General features: G+C 47.9%; 1 protein-coding gene across 1 annotated transcript in view; it reads left to right on the top strand.

Moving 5' to 3' along the window:
* The first annotated feature begins 678 nt into the window (after positions 1-678).
* Positions 679-20283, top strand: part of Tesmin (testis expressed metallothionein like protein) — a 31688-nt gene continuing 12083 nt past the window's right edge. Inside the window, exons 1-6 of the mRNA XM_020184986.2 lie at positions 679-763; positions 893-1345; positions 4224-4382; positions 6456-6576; positions 7371-7447; positions 10942-11033. Of these exons, the coding sequence (XP_020040575.2) occupies positions 968-1345; positions 4224-4382; positions 6456-6576; positions 7371-7447; positions 10942-11033 (827 nt within the window). The 5' untranslated portion in view covers positions 679-763; positions 893-967. The remainder of the gene's footprint in view (positions 764-892; positions 1346-4223; positions 4383-6455; positions 6577-7370; positions 7448-10941; positions 11034-20283) is intronic.

Raw genomic sequence — 20283 nt, 5'->3', positions numbered from 1 at the left:
TTTAGCCAGGTGGCTGTGTAACATATAACGAAATAAGGGAAAAAGAGATCCTGATTTTCATTTGAAGAAACCACTAGAACTTTCTGAGGAATCCTGCCCTATCAGACAGGAGAAAATGGGGCGATTCTCCACCAGCATCATTGGCTGCTGGTGACATAAACAAGAGAAGGACTTCAAGTCGGTATCCTTGTAATTCTCTAGTTGCTTGCACTTTAGGTTGTTTACATAGCAATAGTCAAAATCTTATTACACACTGTAAAAAAATTTTAAGGTGCGCTCTAATGTCCCAGAGTAATTTTTCAGTTAAGGAAATCCTGGCTACGGATTTTTTTTTTTTTTTGACTGCCCTTGCCACTCGAAATTTGAGAATTAGCAAATTCTTCCTGGGATTTTTTTGAATGCTGAAGCCAATTAGCACAGTGACAATCAGCAATTGATCCTCCACACCCGCCAAGGCTCGACTCCGGTCCCCGCCCCGAAGGCCCCGCCCACCCACGATACTCGGCCAATCGCAGGCCCGCAATTTTCCCACCCCGCCCGCCACCCACGATACCCGACCCATCATAGGCTCCCTTGAAGGCTAGACTCTGGGCCCCGCCCCCTTAGTGCCCCGCCCACTCAGATTCCCCCCCCGGGCTCTTATAGGTTCCGCCCCCAGGCTCCGCCCCCTTCCCCGACAGTTAACGGTCGCGGAGCGCCAGGCCCGGCATTGTGCGACCCTCGCCCGGTTACCGTGTCGCGCAGCGGCAGCCAGGCGGCCCAGGTGTGTTCCTCAGGCGGCCCTCCGGTGCCTGCCCCCTAGCCTCGCCCGGAGCCCCTCGCGTCCCCGGGCCGGGCCTCGGGGCTGCGGGCGGGGAGGGGACGGCGGGGCGCTCACTGCAGCTCGTTGTAGGTGCGCGGCCCGCCTTAGTCGGATCCCGCCCGGAGCAGGGTGGGGCGATGCCCGGCCGCCCGTCCTTCTGCGGCCATGGAAGAGGCCCCTCTGCTCGGCGCGATGCCCGGGCCCGACGATGAGATGGCGACCGAGCTCTTCAGCGCCGAGCGCCCGTTCGTGCCGGAGGGCCTGGCCCTGAGCCCCGCCGTGGTGGTGAAGTCCGAGCAGGACGAGCTGCCCGTGCTGGGGGACGCGTACTTGGGCGCCGCGGACCCCGGGGAGCCGCTGCTGCGCGCGCTCAGCCCTCCGCCGGGTGCCGCCGGCCAGGGCGACGTCCCGGCCGCGCTCCTCGGGGACCTGGCGGGGCTCCCCGAGCTCCGCGCCCCGGAGGACGCCGCGCCGCCGCCCGCCTACAGCGTGCACGTGCTGTCCTCGCTGCTGCCGCTGGGCGCCGGCGTGCGGGTGATCCCAGTAAGAGCCGGACCCTCCCGGGGCCCCGAGTCCCGGGAGCCCATCCCCCAGCGAGGTCCAGCACGCGCCCGGCCACGCCCCCCTCCTCTGGGTGGACACGCCCCCTACCTGCAAGTGGCCACGCCCCTCCTTCCCGTAGCCCTTCGCCTGCAGGTGGCAACGCCCCGCGGCTATCGCCAGCTGTAGGGAGGAAGCCTACTCATGGGGGAGTAAGGAGTTCACTGTTTGCATCGTTGTAGGTTTTTAATTTGGGCTCCCGGCGTCCCGTGGTGCTGGGGATGGAATCCAGGGTCTCACGCATGCCAGAGTGGTTTGTTTCTTTTTTTTTTTTCCTTTTACTATAGGGCTTGTTCAGACCAAGGACTCAGAGTAGCTAGGTTTGTTGAGCCTTGAAATCAAGGTGTTAGGTTTTTCCCTCTGAATGAAGGAAGGTTCTTCAAACATACGCAGCAATCAGAGCCTGAATAAATTCTTGCTGCTTCGCAGCTAACTGCTGTCTTTAGCGATGGAGAGCCACTGGTGATTTGCTGCTTCTTGCTTGAAACTAACAGATTAGTTGCAAAGGAAAGCAAGAAAATGTGCATTGGTCCCTCAAAGGGATCCAGCTTGGAAAACTGGATTACTCCTCCCTGCAAGCATTTCAGTATCTCTAGGACAGGCCTTTGTGAACACTTGAATTAGTGCTGAGATGACTGGAGCCTGATTTCACATGTCCTAAATCACAGCTGCGGTGGCTGTAGGAGCTATGGCAGCTCCAGGAACTCAGATTTCTGCTCTTCTGGTTCTCTTAAAATCCTACTCACTGCTCCTTTGTAGCCAGGAAAAGGTGGCGCAGAGGACAGGCCTCCCCGATCTTCTGCTTGTCCCTAGACAGAGGCCAGGACAACAGAGGTCTCTCTCAGAACCGTTTCCAGGTGGCTCCAAACTTTACAAACTCCATTTTGCATGGCTGGGGGAGTGGCTCAAATGTTAGAATGCCAGAGAGAGGAAGGGGCGGGGCGGGAGGATAGAAAGAGAGAGAGGAGTCAGAGCAGTCAAAAGAATTGGCTGATGTTAAGCAAAGTTCTCTTTTAATGTAATCTGGGTTTGCAAAATAGAGAATTTTCTTTTTGAATTTTTAAGAACCATTTCCTGGTTCATTATGAAAAGATTGAACATGGATATGTTTACAGTTTAAACAGAATGGGATTATTTCCCAGTAAATATTCAGGGTGAATTACTAATTTCCTTTTTTTGGACATTTGTTCCCACCACTGGCCTTTGTTTAGATTCACTCTGTGAGTGCAATTTTTCTGTAGTGTATAAGGAGTTCAAAAACTCGTTGCATGGGGCTGAGGAAATAATGTATCTTAAGTATTTGCTGGCCCTAGGGAGCTAAATTAAAGCTAAACTTTGATGAGGTGTACATGGCAAGCTCCCCAAAGCAGCAAGCAAAAGAAAAATGTAAATTTTTCTGTATTTCTGTACAACTTGAAATGTCTAAACAAGGCTATAACTTAAAATATAGCTAAACTTTGCTCTTAAGATTTATACCTGGTGCTAGTCTGCTGTGCTAAGTTTTGTTTTTTGCCAATACAGAGTAATTGTTATTATTTGGCCTCTGTATTGCATTAGACAAACTCCAAGTTCAAGCCAACGGCCATATATTGGAAGATGGGTTGCCTATTCTGTGATTTTATGTAGAGTCATCTTTACCATAGAATCAAAAAGTCCTCAAAAGAGGACTGCCTCCTGGCCGATGGGAGGGGTTAAGAAGATGGGTGAGGGCGATGCCAAGGATGCACTCTCCCCTGGTCCCCTTGCATCCTTATCAAGTGTTACAAATAAGCATCCCAATTTGAAGCACTCAGGTCCAATGGTAGTTTTTTAACCACTGAGGCTCTTCAGATTTCAAACTCCAGAGATTTCCAGTGATCATTTATTTCCTCCTATTTTTGGTGATTTTACGAATGTGTCATTGAACTGACAGTTGTTGCACAGTATAGCTTAAAACCAAAGCTGACAGTTATTCCCACTCTTACTGGCTCTCAGTAATTACTGTCCTCCTGTTATGTCAGGAAAGGACACTGTGTAATTAGAACTGTCACCTTCAATGCATCACACGTGATAAATATAGAAGTAATTATGAATAATACTAAACCATCCCTGAGGACTGGTGTTTCTTCAGGAGCAGGCAAAACAATAGAGCATTCGCTACACCCTAAGGAGTGTGCTCGAAGTACGTGTGTTGGGGACATTTCAGGTGATGTAAGGACAGTCCAACGAGGCTTCCAGCTCCTAGTGCAGGAGGAGGGACCTTAAGCAGCACAAGGGGCACAGGAACACCAGGGGACTCTTAGTGACTTAGACTGTGTGTGCGTGTGTGTGTGTGTGTGTGTGTGCGTGTGCATGTGTGTGTGTGCGTGTGTGTGTGCGCGCAGGGGGAGTTGGGGATGGAACTCGGAGCCTAGAGCCTGCTAAGCAGCTCTGGTCCCCTGAAACACACCCTGGCATCTAGGCTGTTGTGTTTTGGGGGGAGGGGGTCTGGGGTTTGAACTCAGGGTTTCGTGGTTACAAAGCAGGCACTCTACTGCTTGAGCCACACCTCCAGTCCTAGACTATGTTTTTGAGACAGCACAAGCACCATGTCAGAATCACAGCTCCATACTTCATGAACAGGTGATTTGGGTCCTCAAAATCTTTGGTCCTGAGTAAGTCTGGCCGGATGACTTGTCACCCCTTCTTGTTGCCCTCTGGGGAAAACAGTGGTTTCAGAAGCCCCAGTGGGGAAGGGGGCACTCTTTACTTGGACACAAAGTCAGATTTGAGTTCTCTGTGTTATGCAACTCCAAGAGCCAATGTCCACAGAGTCCTCTGACATAACTGCTGCTTTTTCCAGGTTGAAATAAAGGACACAGGTGGCACTGTTGCCAGTAGCAACCCAGAGGAAGCAGCTTTCCAGAACCCTCTGGCTCAGGAGTTCTGTTGCAAATTCCCATCATCCCAGGAGGCAGAGGACACCTCTGGCTGCTCTCGCAAGAAAGACTCAAGCCCGATGGTAACTAAGGGGAAGAAAATGTGCAAGACTGACATTGTGACAAATGGCGCCCATGGTCACCAAGCCATCAATTTGTCCAGTTGTGCCTCTCATTTGGTTTAATTGTTGGGTCAGCACTTTTGGCTGTCTTTGCCTAAAAAGAGGGAATGTCAACTAGAGCCTTTCACCTTTAATCTTTCACCTCTGAGGTTCCATTTTGACCAGATCTAGCAATCAAACACTGATGTATTCATTAAGGGGAGTGTAACCCATGTGGCATCAGTCCACAAGAAAAGGGGTTCGGGCACCGGAGTGGGCGCAGCAGCTGAACACTGTGGTTTGGCTTGCTGGGGGCATGGGCTGCAGTGTCCTGGCTTCTAGGCAGAGTCTGTGAGCCTTTCTTCCCTGCCTCCAGGTTTCTATTGCCAGCAGCTTACGTGGGAAGGACATGTAATTGGTCTCCTTTGGTTGCATAAGATTTTTGTACCTGTGTCATGTTGTTTCATCCTGCCAACACCCTAGGGTGGGCATTATTTTTACCCCTATTTCATGGATGAGGCAACAGAGTCGTTAACATGGCCTGCATTCGTCTTCTACATTGTAAGTGGTGTGTCCAGAGCACCAGATCTCACTGAGGTGAGGAATAGGCCTGGGGTGGGGTGGGATTGGGTGGAGGATGCAGGGAGTCCACTCCAGCACTCCTTTAAAAGTGCTCAGAGTCCAAACAACCAATAAGCACTTCCTGCAGTTCATCCACAGAAGGAGGCCCTGGATCTAAGGCAGAGGCTTTGTCCAGGAAGCACTTGAAATGAGCTCCCCATGAAACTTGATTTGCTATGCAAATACTACCTGACCCTAGCTGGGACTCAGTGCCCTGGGGTCTGATGGTAGGGCTTTTTTTTTTTTTTCTTTAATTAATTTATTTAATTTGGCAGTAATGGGGTTTGAACTCAGGGCCTCATGCTTGCTAGGCAGGTGCTCTGCCGCTTGGACCACACCCCTGGCCCTGATGGCAGAGCTCTTCCAGGACCCCTGGACAAGTCAGCTGGATGAGGACTCTGATTCCCCCAGACTGCATCAGCAGATTCTCTTGGGGGTGTTGAGCCCAAGAGTGTGCAGCACAGAGAGGCCTGGAGCCCACTCTTAGCCTTCCCCAGCCTAATCTGTACACCTGTGTGTAGCACAGCGTTGTCCTCCAAATACAAACACAGTTGCAGCTGGGCATTAGCACTGACCTCTCGCTGAGGAGGGTGACTTGAAGGGTCTGTCCTTCCTATACAGTGGGTTCTGTGTGTGTTATCTGTGACATTGACCTTTTTGCCCATTTGGGACTTACTTCCTAGATTATCAGCAGCCTAAGGGCTAAAACCATGGCTTCTCTTGTCTCTGGGCCCACACCACTCGTCCAGGAACAGGCTGGGGGCACAGTGAGCTCTAGCTGTGCTTTTGGCTGGTGGGACTGACTGTTGGACTCACCTGGTTTTTTGAGGGTTTATTAGTTGTCAGAATCCAAATGGGAGAGCTGATGGTGCTAGTCAGGCCTAGGAAGATCAATGTGGCTTCTAGAATTTCATTTTCTCATTCCTGAATTAGCCTTTCTAAACCATCCTCATAGGAAATAAAATAAGTAAACATGAAAAATGATGACATGTGTGGCAGGAAAAGACACTGTAGCAAAGTTAGAATTTATTCTACAGATGGGCCCAGCCACAGAGGGTACCAAGGGGAGAAATGAGGTCCAAATGAGCTAAGGTTTGGAGAACAGCACTCTCCCTTGTAACATGGGCTGTGGAGTGAAGGACAGGGCGAGGGAAGCTCTGTGCATGGCACCTGGCTGGTGTCTGGGCCAAGTCCCACTGGGTAGACACCTGTGGAAGAAGACAGGAAGAGGCCCTCAGCACATGGAAGGCACCGCAGAAACACCTCTGCGAGGTATTTAGGGAGCAATTGTTGTAGAGGAAGAAATGAAAAGCAATCTATAATTTTCCCTCTTCCTCTGAAACTGAAATCCTGGACTAGAGCTCTTCTCTCATGTAAGTTTATTGAGGCTCACTGTTCTGAACAATGAACCCTCATCACTGGTTTCCATTGCAGGTGATTTGCCAGTTGAAAGGAGGCACACAAATGCTGTGCATAGACAATTCTGGCACAAGAGAGCTAAAGGCGCTCCACTTGGTTCCTCAGTACCAAGATCAAAATAATTATCTTCAGTCAGGTAGAGTCAATGAATGAAACGATGTCTTGTACTATAAGTGAATGCGTTTGGCCTTATAGTTAGAGTGAAAGAAGCAGGTCTCAGGAATGTTCTTCATGGAACTCTTGGGTCAAAGAAATACCTTTCAGCTCCATAAGTAGCTTGGTCCAAATAGCTTAATCAGTATCTCCTAACAACCTAGTAACTATTTGAAGAAAAGCAGGCACATAAATTGAAAGTAATTCATGTGGTGTCCAGCAACTGTCACGGGGCTTTCTTTGAAAATGTAGAATAACCAAGGGGGCCCTGGTGAATTTGCTGGGGTACCCAAGGGCACTTGGGAATCTGGGCACTAACAACATCTTTAGCACAGTAGATTCTCCTTGGAAACTCAGGTCAAGCTGTTTTATGATGGAAAACAACAAAAGCTGGCTCAGGTGGCTCATGCCTGTAATACCAGCTACTCAGAAGGCAGAGATCAGGAGGATCGTAGTTCAAAGCCAGCCTGGGCAAATAGTTGATGAGACCCTATTTCAAAAATTCCCAACACAAAAAAGGACTGGAGGTGTGGCTGGAGCAGTAAGAGCACCTGCCTAGCAAGTGTGAGGCCCTGAGTTCAAATCTCAGTTCCACACACGAAAACAACAATAAAAAAATAGTATAACTAAAAGAATCCATTGACCTGGAGGGTTTTATAGCTAATGCAAACAGAATCACGATGAGTGTAAATAGCTTTGTACATAAGTCCATAATCCATTTTCGTGCAGGTAGAAATGATACAGACTATCAATTAATTTTAATTGTCTTTCTTACAGATGTCCCTAAGCCAATGACTACTTTAGTAGGAAGATTTTTGCCAGTACCAGCAAAATTAAACCTCATTACACAACAAGTGAGTCACTGTTCAGATACAAAAATGCAATTGGGCGTTATTGTTTCTTGAAATTTCAGTTGTTGATGTTGGAATTATTAGGAGAATATTATTTTATCCTCCAGTTTAAAATCAGCAGTAAAACATGTATCAAATATGCAATCCTTTTGCCCCATGTCAGACAATGGGCTGGATGGAGTGTCACAAAGTGTTGCCCTTTCCTCTGGCCTCCAGTCCATCCTGTGCCCTGTTGCTGTCCTTGTGCTCAGCGTTCTGCCATCCCTTTCCTTCCTCAGTGCCATGGACTTTTTTTTTTAGCTTTGCTTTTATGATGACACCATAATATGCATGGATTACTTATCATTAGAGAGATGTGGTCCTTTCCTCAAGTCCTGCCGTAAAGTGTCACCTCCTCAGCAGAGCATGAACAGGCAGTCACTGTCACAGCGTCTGCCTCAGCTCGGCACACATTGTCAGTAACACCCTGTATTTTTCTGCTTGTTTCTTTGTCTCCATCTATCCGTGGTATGCAGGCTCCATGGGAGCAGAGGTCCTGTGTGTCTTGTCCCTCTCTGTTACCTGAACCTAGAGCGAAGCCTGCACATAAGGCATTCCTATACCCCACCACCAGGCATCAGTGAGCTAAGGGAACCCCAACTCCACTCTCCTGCAGCTTACATTTTAGTGCAGGAGACATACAACAAGCAAAGCTAATAAATAAGTAGACTGGGTGCTGTGTGCAGAGAGCAGAGGGAAAGACTTGGGGGACGGGGCCTGGTGGCAAGAGGCAGCTTGCAAGTATAAACAGGGTGCTCATAGCTCCATGGAGGTGACATGAGCAAGACCTGAAAGAGCTGAGGGAGCAAGCCATGTAGTTCTCACAGGAAGAACATTCCGGGCAGAGGGAGCAGCACAGACCTGGGGTGGGGGTCGAATTGTCAGATGTGGTGAGAGCAAAGGTGGCCACCCAGGCTGGGTGGAATGAGTGAGAAGGAGGGTAGCAGGGGGATGTCCGAGGGAGGGACTGTGACTTTCCCTCTGCTTGGGAAGGGTCTGGTTGGGGGAGGGTTGTGGTAGCAACAGGTCATCCTACTATTGCTGTGATCTTGGCAGCTCAGACCAGGTGGTAGCCACAGAGGTGGCAAGAAATTGCTTCTCAGGATACTTTGAAGGTTGAGCCAGCAGGATTTGTTGTTCGGTCCAATGTGAGATGTAAAGAAAGAGGCTAAGGCTGAAGTCAGACATAGACATGGCTCCTGGCCAACTCGGACTGTTCTGCCCTCCTTCTGCTTCAAGACCATTGTAGGTCCGTTGCTGATTTCCACCCTGAACAAAGGGAAAGGTGGAGTTTCCATCAGTGACATGGGCTGGTTCAGGTTTTGTGAGGGAACTAAGGAATCCCGTCTGCTGTGTTGACCTGAGGTGTCTCAGGCAGCCCGGGAAGAGGTTAGTAGCAAAGTTGAGAAAAATCAGGATAGAGTGACAGAGTCAGGAGTCACTGGCACAGAGGTGGTGTTGGAAGCCATGCGAGCAGAGGAGGTGTGCATCCTTTCTTAAATCCTAGGTTAGCCAGCAGGAAAGAGGGTACTAAGCAGTGCTGGCAAAACAGGTCTGTGCTGGGGCAGGTGAGCACGGCCAGGGAGTCTGCGGTACTACGTCAGACTCCACCTGTTGGTCCTGTCCACCCCACTGGCTTTCCTTTTTTCACCATTGCAGCCACCAAGCCGGAGGGCGTGCTGGCTCTTCCATCTCCTAACATCTCACACTAGAAGTGCTCCTGTGACCACAGCCTCCTGCCTCCCCCTTGTCCCCATCTTTCCCTGACTGCTTATTATTTGCCCATTCTGATTCCGCCCCCCTCCCATTTCTTACCTAGGATAGGTCTCAGGGACAATTCTTTTTAGCAGTACACTTGCCATGGCCCAGAATCTCTTGCTTTCTTGCCAGACCCCCAATTCTGTCTATTCTTTAGGGCCTTACTACTCAAAATATGCCGCACAGACCAGAACTTTGCTATTTCCTGGGAGCTGACTAGAAGTGCAAAGTCACAGAGCCCGTGCTGGACCTGAGTTCAGACCCTCTGAGGCAGAATCTGCATTTTAACACACTCCCAGGCGATTTGGGCACACAGTTTAGTATGGAAGCCTCACCTCAGAGTTCACTTTCTTCCCTCCTGGGAGACAAACATGGCTGAAGAAACAGATTCTGGGATCAAATTGCCCTAAATTTACAACCTACAGAGATCCCAGAAGGCATCTCTGTGTCTCTGCCTGACTTTTGGGCTAAATAAGCAAAAGGAAAAAAAAAAAAAGACTTCACCTGGTTTATTCGAAGAATTACCTCCTCCCTGAGAACTGAAATCCCTTCTCCAAAAGAACACACAGCTCTAACAGTCAGGTGTCTGGTTGACTGTAAGATACCAGTTCTAGTCACTTGGGACACTCCCTCTGACGCAGAGTGAGGGGTGAGCAAGCCAGACAGGAGAGGGGGACCCCAGGTCCCAGGGGAGAAGTCCGTGAGCCTCAGGACTCTGTCAGGTGGTAAAGGCACAATTGAAAAAGAGGCAGAAGTGAAAAAAATGAAGATGTATGCTTTTTTTAAACAAAACTTTTAAAATGTCCATTTTTGGAAGGCAGAGTGGAAAAGGAGACTGAACTGGATAGACAGATATCTTTAAACCTAATTTTATCTGCTGCTTCCAATAAGAACATTTGGCTGCCCACCCATTCCCTGTGCATTAGTGAGAGAAATGACAGCGGGGAAACTCAAAGCAGAGGAGAAGAGTGACATGAAGATTGTGATGGTGCTTTTAAATTGGTTAACACTGACTACAAAATAATTTTTTAATAGAGGAGAAAGAATTTGCCAATGAGACTCAAATATCAATCTCTTGTTATATGAAGAATATAATAATTTTAGAATGCGGGTTTTTGTTGTTGTTTTGGTACTGGGGCTTGAACTTGGGGGCTACACCTTGAGTCACTCCACCAGCCCTTTATGTGATGGGTTTTTCGAGATAGGGTCTCGAGAGCCATCCTCCTGATCTCTGCCTCCTAAGTAGCTAAGATTACAGGCGTGAGTCACCAGTGCCCAGTGAAGAACACTTTAAGTTTATGGAAATTTACCTAATTGACTTTATTTCACATTTAATAGTTCATAAAAATGAAAAAGAGTTCCTTTACTGTATCCCCAGCCAGCCACCTGATGGCTGCATGTACTGCTCTCTGGCTTGTCCATGGCAGCCCTGTGTTCCCCACATACTTCTCTCTTCTCTGTCCCCATGGTCAGGGCTTTTGTGTTCTGGGGCCTTGGGGTCAGTCAGGTCTATGAGAGGGCCTAGGCATTGTGGGCTAGTGACTTCTGTGGTAACGAGGTCCAGAAGTGACTATAAAGGATTGTGATGTAAACCTCTAGATGAAAAAGGGTCATTTTTGACAATTCACAGGGGCGGGCGGGCTGCCTGGCACTTTGAGTACAGACTAAGAGAAAACATTCTTGTCTTCCACTTTGTACAGCTTGATAACGGCACCCTTCCATCAGCAGTCAACGGACCGGCTTTCCCCTCGGGACCGACTCTGCCAGGACCACCCAAAATAACTTTGGCTGGGTAAGAATTCAAAGCAATAAATTGTCACTTTCTTTAATGTAAGAGGGACATTGGGAGAATTAGCCTCACCTCCAAACCTGAGCAGTGGCACTGACATGCCAATCTGTAACTGTCATTTGTTTCCACTGCACGGTCCGCTGTCCTGTGCCAGTGTGTCAGGGACTTGTGGCTCTGTCTTGGTTTCACATGGATTCAAGTTGTGCTGGTCTATTTTTTTTTTTTCTGTCATCAATGCAAGTCATGAAGCATCAGTCACTTAATGTGGATGGTGGTCGGCAGAGTGGCCTCTGCCCACCACCATGCTAAGTCAGTGCACGCTGTGTGGCAGCTCTGCGTAAGTCTGTCCTTGTGATCTCCAGGCAGACACAGGCTGCACTTAGCTGGGACCTTGCCTTGGCATTTTAAAGTTGGATTTCTAATTGTAACTAATTAGACTAACTGAGCTGGTCGGAGCGCCGTATGTTCACATCTGTATCCTGTGTGCTGACTGTGGAGATGAGTGTGGCCCACGGTCAATACTGGTATGCATCTAGGGCTGAAAGACAGCAGGTCAAGTACCTTACAAAATGCATTCAACCTCTGGTACCCCGTCCCGGCCGTGGTAAGTGTGAGGCAAGCTGTTTTGGGAACAGGAATGAAAGACTGTTAAGTGAGCCAACAGCTGTGCAGGGCTTTGGAGACAGGCAGTTCAGACCACACTTTGGTCTCTGTGGTTGTCACTGCAACCTGCTGCTTAGGTTTTAGTGGTGGCTCTTCCAGCTGGTGCAATGCTGTACCAAGTCGGCTGATGACTTTCAGTGAGTGAGCTGGAGTGAGTGGTCATCTCACCATGGCTGTTGACATTTCTGGGTGAAACGAGAATGCCCTGAGCAGTTTCCAGATCTTGCTGATTGCATTAGGTTTCAGGTCACAAGGGTGGCCTGAGTTGTCAGAAGCCACAAGGTGCTTCTGTAGCTTTGTTGTAATTGGGGGCACCTGGTCATCTGAGTTGCACCACTGCATGCTTTACCATGTCAAGAACAAGCAAGGGAATTTGGTCCTTTCACACTCTCTGGGCCTCACAACTGCAGTGCCACCTGAGGCATTGTCGGTGTGGCGATGTGCACCTGCACAAAGGAGCAGTTTCCTCTGTCACACATTTTGTTTCTTTTCTCCCCTATCCTTTCCTCCTCCTCCTACTCCTCCTCCTCTTCGGTCTGTATTAGTTTTGCTTAATCAGTGCGTATTTTTCTTTGCTGAAGTACTTAGGCAGGCCACAAAAGCTTTTCCTGTTGTAACGATGTGTCAGGAACAACATGAGCGTTGTGTTTGTATTATTTTGCAGCAATAATGACCTGATTCCCCGCACTCCGCTGAATCAGCCCTGATGAGTTTTATCTCATCATTCCTAGTACTGGAACTTCTGCCAATTTGTGACTTGCAGGAAGGGAGCAGTCAGAGAGAGCTGTCAGCTGTGGTGTCATTCTGTAGGGATTCCCGACTATGGCTGCTTAACAAATCACCTCTTCCCCTCCTCATCTGCGTCCTCAGCCCTCTTTGATTTCCACAAGATAACAAGGTTGAACCACATCTGAAGAGATCAGAAAAGAACATCAGCCCAGAATGGTTCCCGCATACCTGAGCTGTTAGATGGCAGAAGCAGCTTGGCTGGGTCTTAAGGCTGATGCATGGCCTGACCCAGTCATCCTTCTGAGAGCTGGCTAACTTATTAACCTTCTGTTGCCATCTTTCTAAAGCCCCTTGGAATAAGCATTCATGTCCTGGCACTCACTCTGAGTAGCCTTAATACTCTGATTATCAGTCAGGTAACTGTGACACACGGTTGAAGCTGATTTTTTGGTGACACACTGAGCACCATAACAAAGAAGACCAGGAGCCTGTGACTCTGGAAACTTTTTCCTAAAGATGACCTCATACCGTGCTCATGTATCGTTCATTTGTAATGCTTCTCTGAGATGCAGATTTCCACATCTTGAATAAGCCTTCTACCGCTTTAATTTTTAGCTTGGCATGGAGAGGCAGTCAAATTTAGAACCAGGGTCGTTTTCCCCATCTAGTTCTCCTTACAGTCAGCGGGCCCCTCCTGTACCACACTCTGTCACTCCTCATGCTGCTGTCACCGAGAAATCCTTCAGCCTGCAACCTTGGAAGTCCGTTTCCCATTCAGCCACCTTCCGCAGTACTTGTTTGAACTTCTTCCATCTGTAAACTGCCATCCTGTCACTGGACTCTTGTAGCATTTACAATAAGTACAAGTCAATTCAACAGTGGATTATATACTGTTCTGTTCTCAATTTGCTATTGTCCATGTCCCCAGGTATTTGGTAGACTCTTCCAGGAGACACACTGTGAATATAAAAGATACTTATTTTTTGGTGTCCTCTGGAGCACATCCTAGCTGCGAGATTGCCCCATACTCACCGTAGTTCTGTCAAACTGTATTCCCTCCCTCCACAATTCTGGAATGTCTCCATGTGCCCAGCCCTGTTGTCTGAAGGAGAGTTATGGTTCCTCTAGACAGAAAGTGCCAGGCCTCCCTGTGTCCTAGCTCAGGGAAGGTCAGAGAAGGCTGAGGGCTGGACCAGTGAGGTGGTGTCAGAGTCCTTCCTCTAAACAGGCCCACATGTGGGTACATAGACCTGCTGCCTCTAGTCCCCATGAACTACGTAAACGCCAAGTCAATGCAGCATTTACCAGGGGCGTGGCTCAAGTGGTAGCAAGCACAAGGTCCCGAGTTCAAACCCCAGTACCTCCAAAAAAAAAAAAATACAAAACTTTCTGACATAATCTTTAAGATGGGAGCTATTCCTCAGATGTAACCGTGCGGGAAGTACCATGAGTTGTGTGTTGGGGGCAGGTGTCATTAAACAGGCACAGATGGTGAGAAAAAAAGTAAGAGACAAAAAACTCACCCAGGTGGAGTCAGAGGCAGAGCAGAGAGAGGAGAGGCTGAGCACAGCAGAGCCGAGAGTGGGCTCAGAGGAGCGAGGCCAGGGCGAAGGCTTGCTCCTCTCCGGGCATTTGCATGAAATATACCCACGTGGTAAACAGCACAGATCACATGCCAAGTGCCCTTCTAGTTCCGCAGGAGCCCCCACACCTGATGAGGCCTTGCCCACCTGAAGAGGTGAAGCCTGCCATGTACTCTCAGGGGCTCGTTGTCCCGTGTCACAGGCACACACCCCTGCCAGTGCCAGGAGAGCCTCATGCCACCTGGCCGTCCCCTCCTGTGCCTTTCTCTTCACCACCACCTCCTCCATTCCCTGCATCACTGAACTGTGAGTTCCCACAGTGAGCAGCACTTCTGAGCAGCTGAACAGCACCTAGAGACACACCAGTGGGGTGGTGGTTTCCCTCTTCTCTAAAGATGGCTACCTAGCGGTGATAGCACTCCCTTTCTAACACGAAAGAGGGCCCCAGTGATCACGTGACACTCCTGGCACACACTTGGATGATGCTGGTGAAGGTGCAGTGTGGCAGCTTCAACTCTTGAACAGGGCAGGGAGGGGTTCATCTGTTCTTTGATGGTGCTTCCCATTGCATGTAGATCTGGTGGGGGAAGTTCTTTGATGGGGAGGGGCATACAGAATAGAGGGAATAGAGGGGAGAGACTCCAGGGAGCCTTCTGGAAGTGTGAAAGAAGAAACCACCCCCCACACTCCCTCACCTCACCCCCACCACTAGGTCCCAGGCCAGGCTGCTTGTGACATACTCATGCCACTGTTTTGTGATCAAGTGCATATAAATGATACCTGTAAGCGTCTGCTGTTGAGACTCTTAGAACTTGTTCAGAAACACCAGTTCTTAGCTAATCCTCTTTTGAAGAGTAACAATCTGAATACATTTTCTTTTTTAATCTTTATAGAGTAACTCTTAGGTCATGGGACACAAGGTCTAAAAAGCCATGTAACTGTACCAAATCCCAGTGTCTGAAATTGTAAGTAACCACAAATCCTTCATTACTAAATACGAATAAGGTTGTTTGGAAGTCAGTAAGCAGAGCGTAGTGTAGACAAGTCGGAAGGCGGAAGGGCTAGCCGTGTACATGCTACAGTTAGTCCTCAAGGGCCGCGTCTTAACCGCATCGCAGGCCAGACAGGCAGGAGCCACGCTGGGGCCCGAGCCTGCTTCTGAACTCTTGGTGCTGTCTTGGCTGATTAACCTCAAGAATGCCACTGCCCACCCTTCAGGGGCATCATTGGCTTGGTTTTGTTCTCCACCCTGACCCCCTTGGCAAGTGCCACGGCCATGGTTGAGTGCTAATGGTAACATTTCCACGCCGTTTCCTAAAAGCTTGAGAACTGGTTCACTCTGTTTTGATTTTCTTTTTCAGAAAAATTCTGCCCCTCGGTGGCAGCTCCCTCTCAGGAGGCTCAGTCCTGGGCTAGAGCAGACTCCCACAGAGCCCGGGGGGAGTAGACAGTATGACCAAAATTGGAGGTAGCCCTAGCCACCCCACATGGTCACATGGAACTTGGGACTGAGATCTGTAATTCCTGTTGCCTGCCCCACACTCAGCTCTTGTCATGGCCACTTCTTTGTCACCCTCACGCCTGCCTCGCCTTAGTTCCCTGCTGGAGGGGGAGGACGTGCCTGGGTGATGTCTGACGACCCTAACCACAGTCTCCACACGGTTTCTTCATTGCAGCTCCCTGAGGTCGCTGAGAGCTCCATTGATGGGCGGTGATGTGGGTGCACACGTGGGTAAAACCCAGAAGTCTGAAACTTGGTCCACAGAACAAACCGAAAACAAATTGATGGTTAAAGTAACGCTGACATCTGGGGTTGACTCAAAATGTTTGAGCAGCCGCTGGGCTAGTCTGTGAATGCCAGCCCTGTGACTCTCTGGACGTTGGAGACCCAGGAGGCAACTGAGCAGGAGACCCTAGAAGTGCGGCAGTGGGAGGAGGAAGGAGAGCGAAGGGCGAGGTGGCAGTGTCTAGAGTGGACACAGTGAGCAGGTGGTGGCCCCTGGACAGGAGCTGCTCAGCTGCTGGCTGGGACCGGACAGGTCAAACACCTATGAAGTCCAGAGAAAGGCGCAGACTGTGATTGAGGCCTTCGTTAATTTCTATGTATTTTAAACAATGACTTAATCATAATTAGCTTATTAAAGCACCCATCGTGCAACTTGCTTTCCAGCAGGATTTTCTGAGCTGGGCAGCAATGTGACTCTTAAGAGATTTGCACAGTGATGCCCTAGAACGAGAATGACAGTCTCCACTGGCGCAGAGGGAAGTCTCTTCTTTCATGAAGACTGGAAATAATCTTTATATATTAAAGTAGAGGTCTCTATTACGGGCATAGATTTTCTTTTCAGGGCAGTTTTAATTGGCTGTTTGTATATTGACTTTAAACAAATCCAAACCCATTTTTTTTTTTTTTTGGCACTACTGGGGTTTGAACTCAGGTCCTCATGCTTGCTAGGCAGGCACTCTACCACTTGAGCCACTCTAGTAGCCCTTTTTTTGTGCTGGGTATTTTCAAGATAGGGGCTCACAAACTATTTACCCAGGCTGGCTTCCAACCTGATCTTCCTGATGTCTGCCTCCTGAGATGCTAGGACTACAGATGTAAGCCACCAGTGGCCTCCATTCTCTCTCTCTCAGTCTCTCTCTCTCTTTTCTCCCACCCCCACCCTGGATATTGCTATATAGCCCAGGCTGGCCTGGAATTCAGTCTTCCTGCCTCAGCTTCCCAAGTATGAGACGACAGGTGCTCCCCACCATGCCCAGCTTTTATTGATTGAGATAGGGTCTTGAGAACTTTTTGCCCAGGCTTGGTCTCAAAGATGATCCTCCCCATCTTCGCCCCCCCAAGTAGCTAGGATTACAGGTGTGAGCCATCACACCTGGCTGTCTGAACTTTTTTTAGCCCTAAGATTTTAGTTACCAATTGGGCAGTCTTTTGTATTGTTGCTTTCTGTGGCCTTTTGTCTCTGATTGACTGGATTAACAGTTGCCACCAGGATTCTGTGGAATAGAAGGTCAAGTATCAAAGTCTCCTGTTGCTTATTTATACTTTGGATTTTCCTTATAAATTTTAAGATAGTAGAGAATTTATATTCTATAGCTTATAATTCTAATATTTGAACTTCTTGCTTATCTGAGTCTATGGTTTATTTGTTGACTTTTCACTCATTGTGTCTTTGGATTTTGTGACTTTTTTATTGTGAATTACAATCTTTGGAAGTTTACTTGTAGGGATTCATTTAGGCTTGTTTTGAAAATACATTCCTCAGATAAACTTTTGTGTTTGCTTCTGCCTAGAGCGAAGTGACTCTTCCAAGGTGGGCAACTTAAAATTTTGGCTCATTTTTTTTATTCTAGGCAGCAGAGTGTGAGTTCAGGTATCAAGCTGGAATGAGCCCTCCCTCTGCCAGGCAATGCCCAGGGCATTTGTGTGCAGGGAGTTTTCCTGGGTCAGTCTTCCCTGCTCTAGCTGTATGTTCGTGCAGACTGGGAGCTGGCTCCCCACCCTGCTGCGCCCCCCAGCTTAGGGCTAATGTACATAAAGCAGGGGCTGGAGCAGATTGTAGCTGTTCGCCATTATTACAGCTGTTGTTGTTTGGAGCAGTTCAACCAAAGTCTCTGGCTGCTGAGGTCAGGAGATGCAGCCTTTAGTTTTAGCTAGCCTTCTGGATTTATATTATTTGTTCTGGAAAGGGTTTCCTGAACTTAAAAAAAGTTTTACGGGGCGTGGTGTAGTGGCTCACACCTGTCATCCCAGCTACTCAGGAGGCAGAGATGGGAAGGATAGAGGTCTGAGGACACCCCAGGGAAAAAGTTAGTGAGACCCTACCTCAAATCAGTAAGATGGGCATGGTGGGGCATGTCTGTCATCCCAGCTATGAGGGAGGCATAGATAGGATGACAGAGGCTCAGAGCCAAATGATTAAGACAAAAAGGGCTCAAGAAGTAGAGCACCTGCCTAGCAAGTGTGAGGTTCTGAGTTCAAACCCCAGTACCACCCAATTAAAAAAAACCCATTAAATAGGCTTCCTCACTCCACCCTCACTTATCTCCTTTTCTGTAGCTTCTGAAAAAGTCTGAGTAAGGTAGACTTATGCGTTCATTGAGTGTTTAATTGGAGTGAAGGAGGAGACGAATTACTCGTTCACTTCTTTTTTTGGGGGTACAGCGATTTGAACTTGGGGCCTGGAGCTTGCTAGGTAGGCATGCTGACACTGGAGCCACACCCCCAGCCTTCCCTGTCCACTTTAAGACCTGCTGTTTTCTTTAAGCTTTGTATTTCATTTTGAGTCAATTTTTATATTTTCCTTGAAAAATCAATGAATTCTTTAAAATTTCAAATATATGAAAGTGTTTTTATTTTATTTAAAAACTATCTCTGTTTCTATAGTTGGAGCCTTTTAATTTGTTAGTTCTCAGTTTTATTTCTGCTGTCGCTTACTTGAGCTTTTCTCTTTTTTGGCTGGTGTCCTGAGAGGCCCACTTCGTACGTCGTGTCAGATCTGGGCTTCAGGGCTTATTGGTGTTCTTCGTTGTGTCACTGTCAGTTTGATAAAGTACATTAGTTTTTCTCTCTTCTGTCGCCTTCATTTCGCTGTCCTGTTCTGCTAGCTTTTTGTGTTACCTGCTTAACTTACTTATTTTCAATTCTTTTAGCAAATTCATTCAAAGCTATAAATTACCCATGTATGCTTTTACTGTGTCCAACAAGAGTGGATAAAAGGGGCTGTCATTGTCATTCACTAAAATATTCTGTAATTTTCTTTGTAACGTTCTCACCTCATGAATTATCTAGGTGTACACTTCAAAATGTTCAAACTTGTGTTCTGTATGCATGTCTGTATATCATATATGCATTTTAAAATTACATTCTTATTGTTAAGTTTTAAATTTTCTTACACTGTGGTTAGATAATATAATCTGTATGATATCATACTGAAATTAATGAAGACTTCCTCTATCATTTAATGCTTGACCAACTTTGAACATATGTTAACTGAAAAAAATGGATTATTTCTACTGATTGGGGGTGGTTATCTATCCACTGGCTTGAATTTGTTAATTTTATAGTTTATCTGTTAAATGATTGTGAAATTTTGTGTGATTTAATCTACGTTTGATAAGTGTAATAAGCTCGTTCACGTAAACTTGTGAATTTGTCTATTTTTCTTATAATTTCATCTTCAGTTCCATTTTGGTTTGTACATTTTGAACTTGCAGAGCGAAGGGCACACAAATGTCTGTTACGTCTTTTGGGGCATCCTCCTATCAAATGAATTACTGCACCTGTGTACCCCGGTGCTGCACCATAAGCTCGCTTTTGTCTGGTGGTGGTGGTGCTACAATGGGTTTTCTTTGGTTAGCATAGAGGGTGACACATTAAGTCCCTTTATTCTTTATTTTACACTTGGAGCCGGGGTGGGGGGTTTCAGGTGTGTCTCCTGTAAGCTTAACATTGCTGGATTTTTTTAAAAAAAGCAAATCTACTAATCTGTATCTTTTAATAGATTTCTCTATCTGTACTCTCTGTCAGAGATTTTGGTATTTGCGGACTTATTTGTGCCATCCTATTTTTTGAAGTTTTAAAATTTATTTAAATTCTTTTCTTTCACTCAAATGGCAACACCCCATCATACTCCTCCTGCACCTTGGTTTTAAAACTGTGGTAAAATAGGCAGTACATAAAATTTACCATTTTAAAGCTTTTTAAGTGTACGGTTCAGTGCATTTAGACTCTCAGCTGAGTGGTGGCAGGACCTGTAACCCTAGCTACTCAGGAGACTGAGGCAGGAGGGTCTCAGTTCAAGGCCAGCCGTGGCTGTAGATAGCAAGAGCCTGTCTCAAAAGAAAGAAAAGAGACACTCACAGTGTCGAAAGCTACCGCCATCTTCCACTTCCAGAGTGTTGTCACCATCCGCGCAGAAGCCGTGGGCTCCTGAAATCACCAGCCCCACTCCCCGGCCTCAGGGACCTGTGTGCCGCCTGCCTCTGAATTTGCCTGTTCTAGGGACATCATGTGAGAAGACACAATAGTGTCTTCTTGTGACCGGCTTATGTGCGAGGTGACACCAGTGCTGTGGCATGTGTCGGCACTTCACGGTGGACGTGCTCTTCTGTCACTGGACACTGGATTGTCTCACCTCTTGACAGCTGTGAGTGACTGCTGTGAACGCTGGGTACCCGTGTCTGTCTGAGCCCTGCTTTCAGTTTGGGGACGCACCCGAGCGAGACTCCCGGACCCCCTGGTCACCGTAAGTGCGGCTCTCTGCGGACCTCAC

This window comes from Castor canadensis, chromosome 1 (genome assembly GCF_047511655.1).
Source record: "Castor canadensis chromosome 1, mCasCan1.hap1v2, whole genome shotgun sequence".
NCBI classification, from domain to species: domain Eukaryota; kingdom Metazoa; phylum Chordata; class Mammalia; order Rodentia; family Castoridae; genus Castor; species Castor canadensis.
This window is presented reverse-complemented; position numbering and strand designations above follow the sequence as displayed.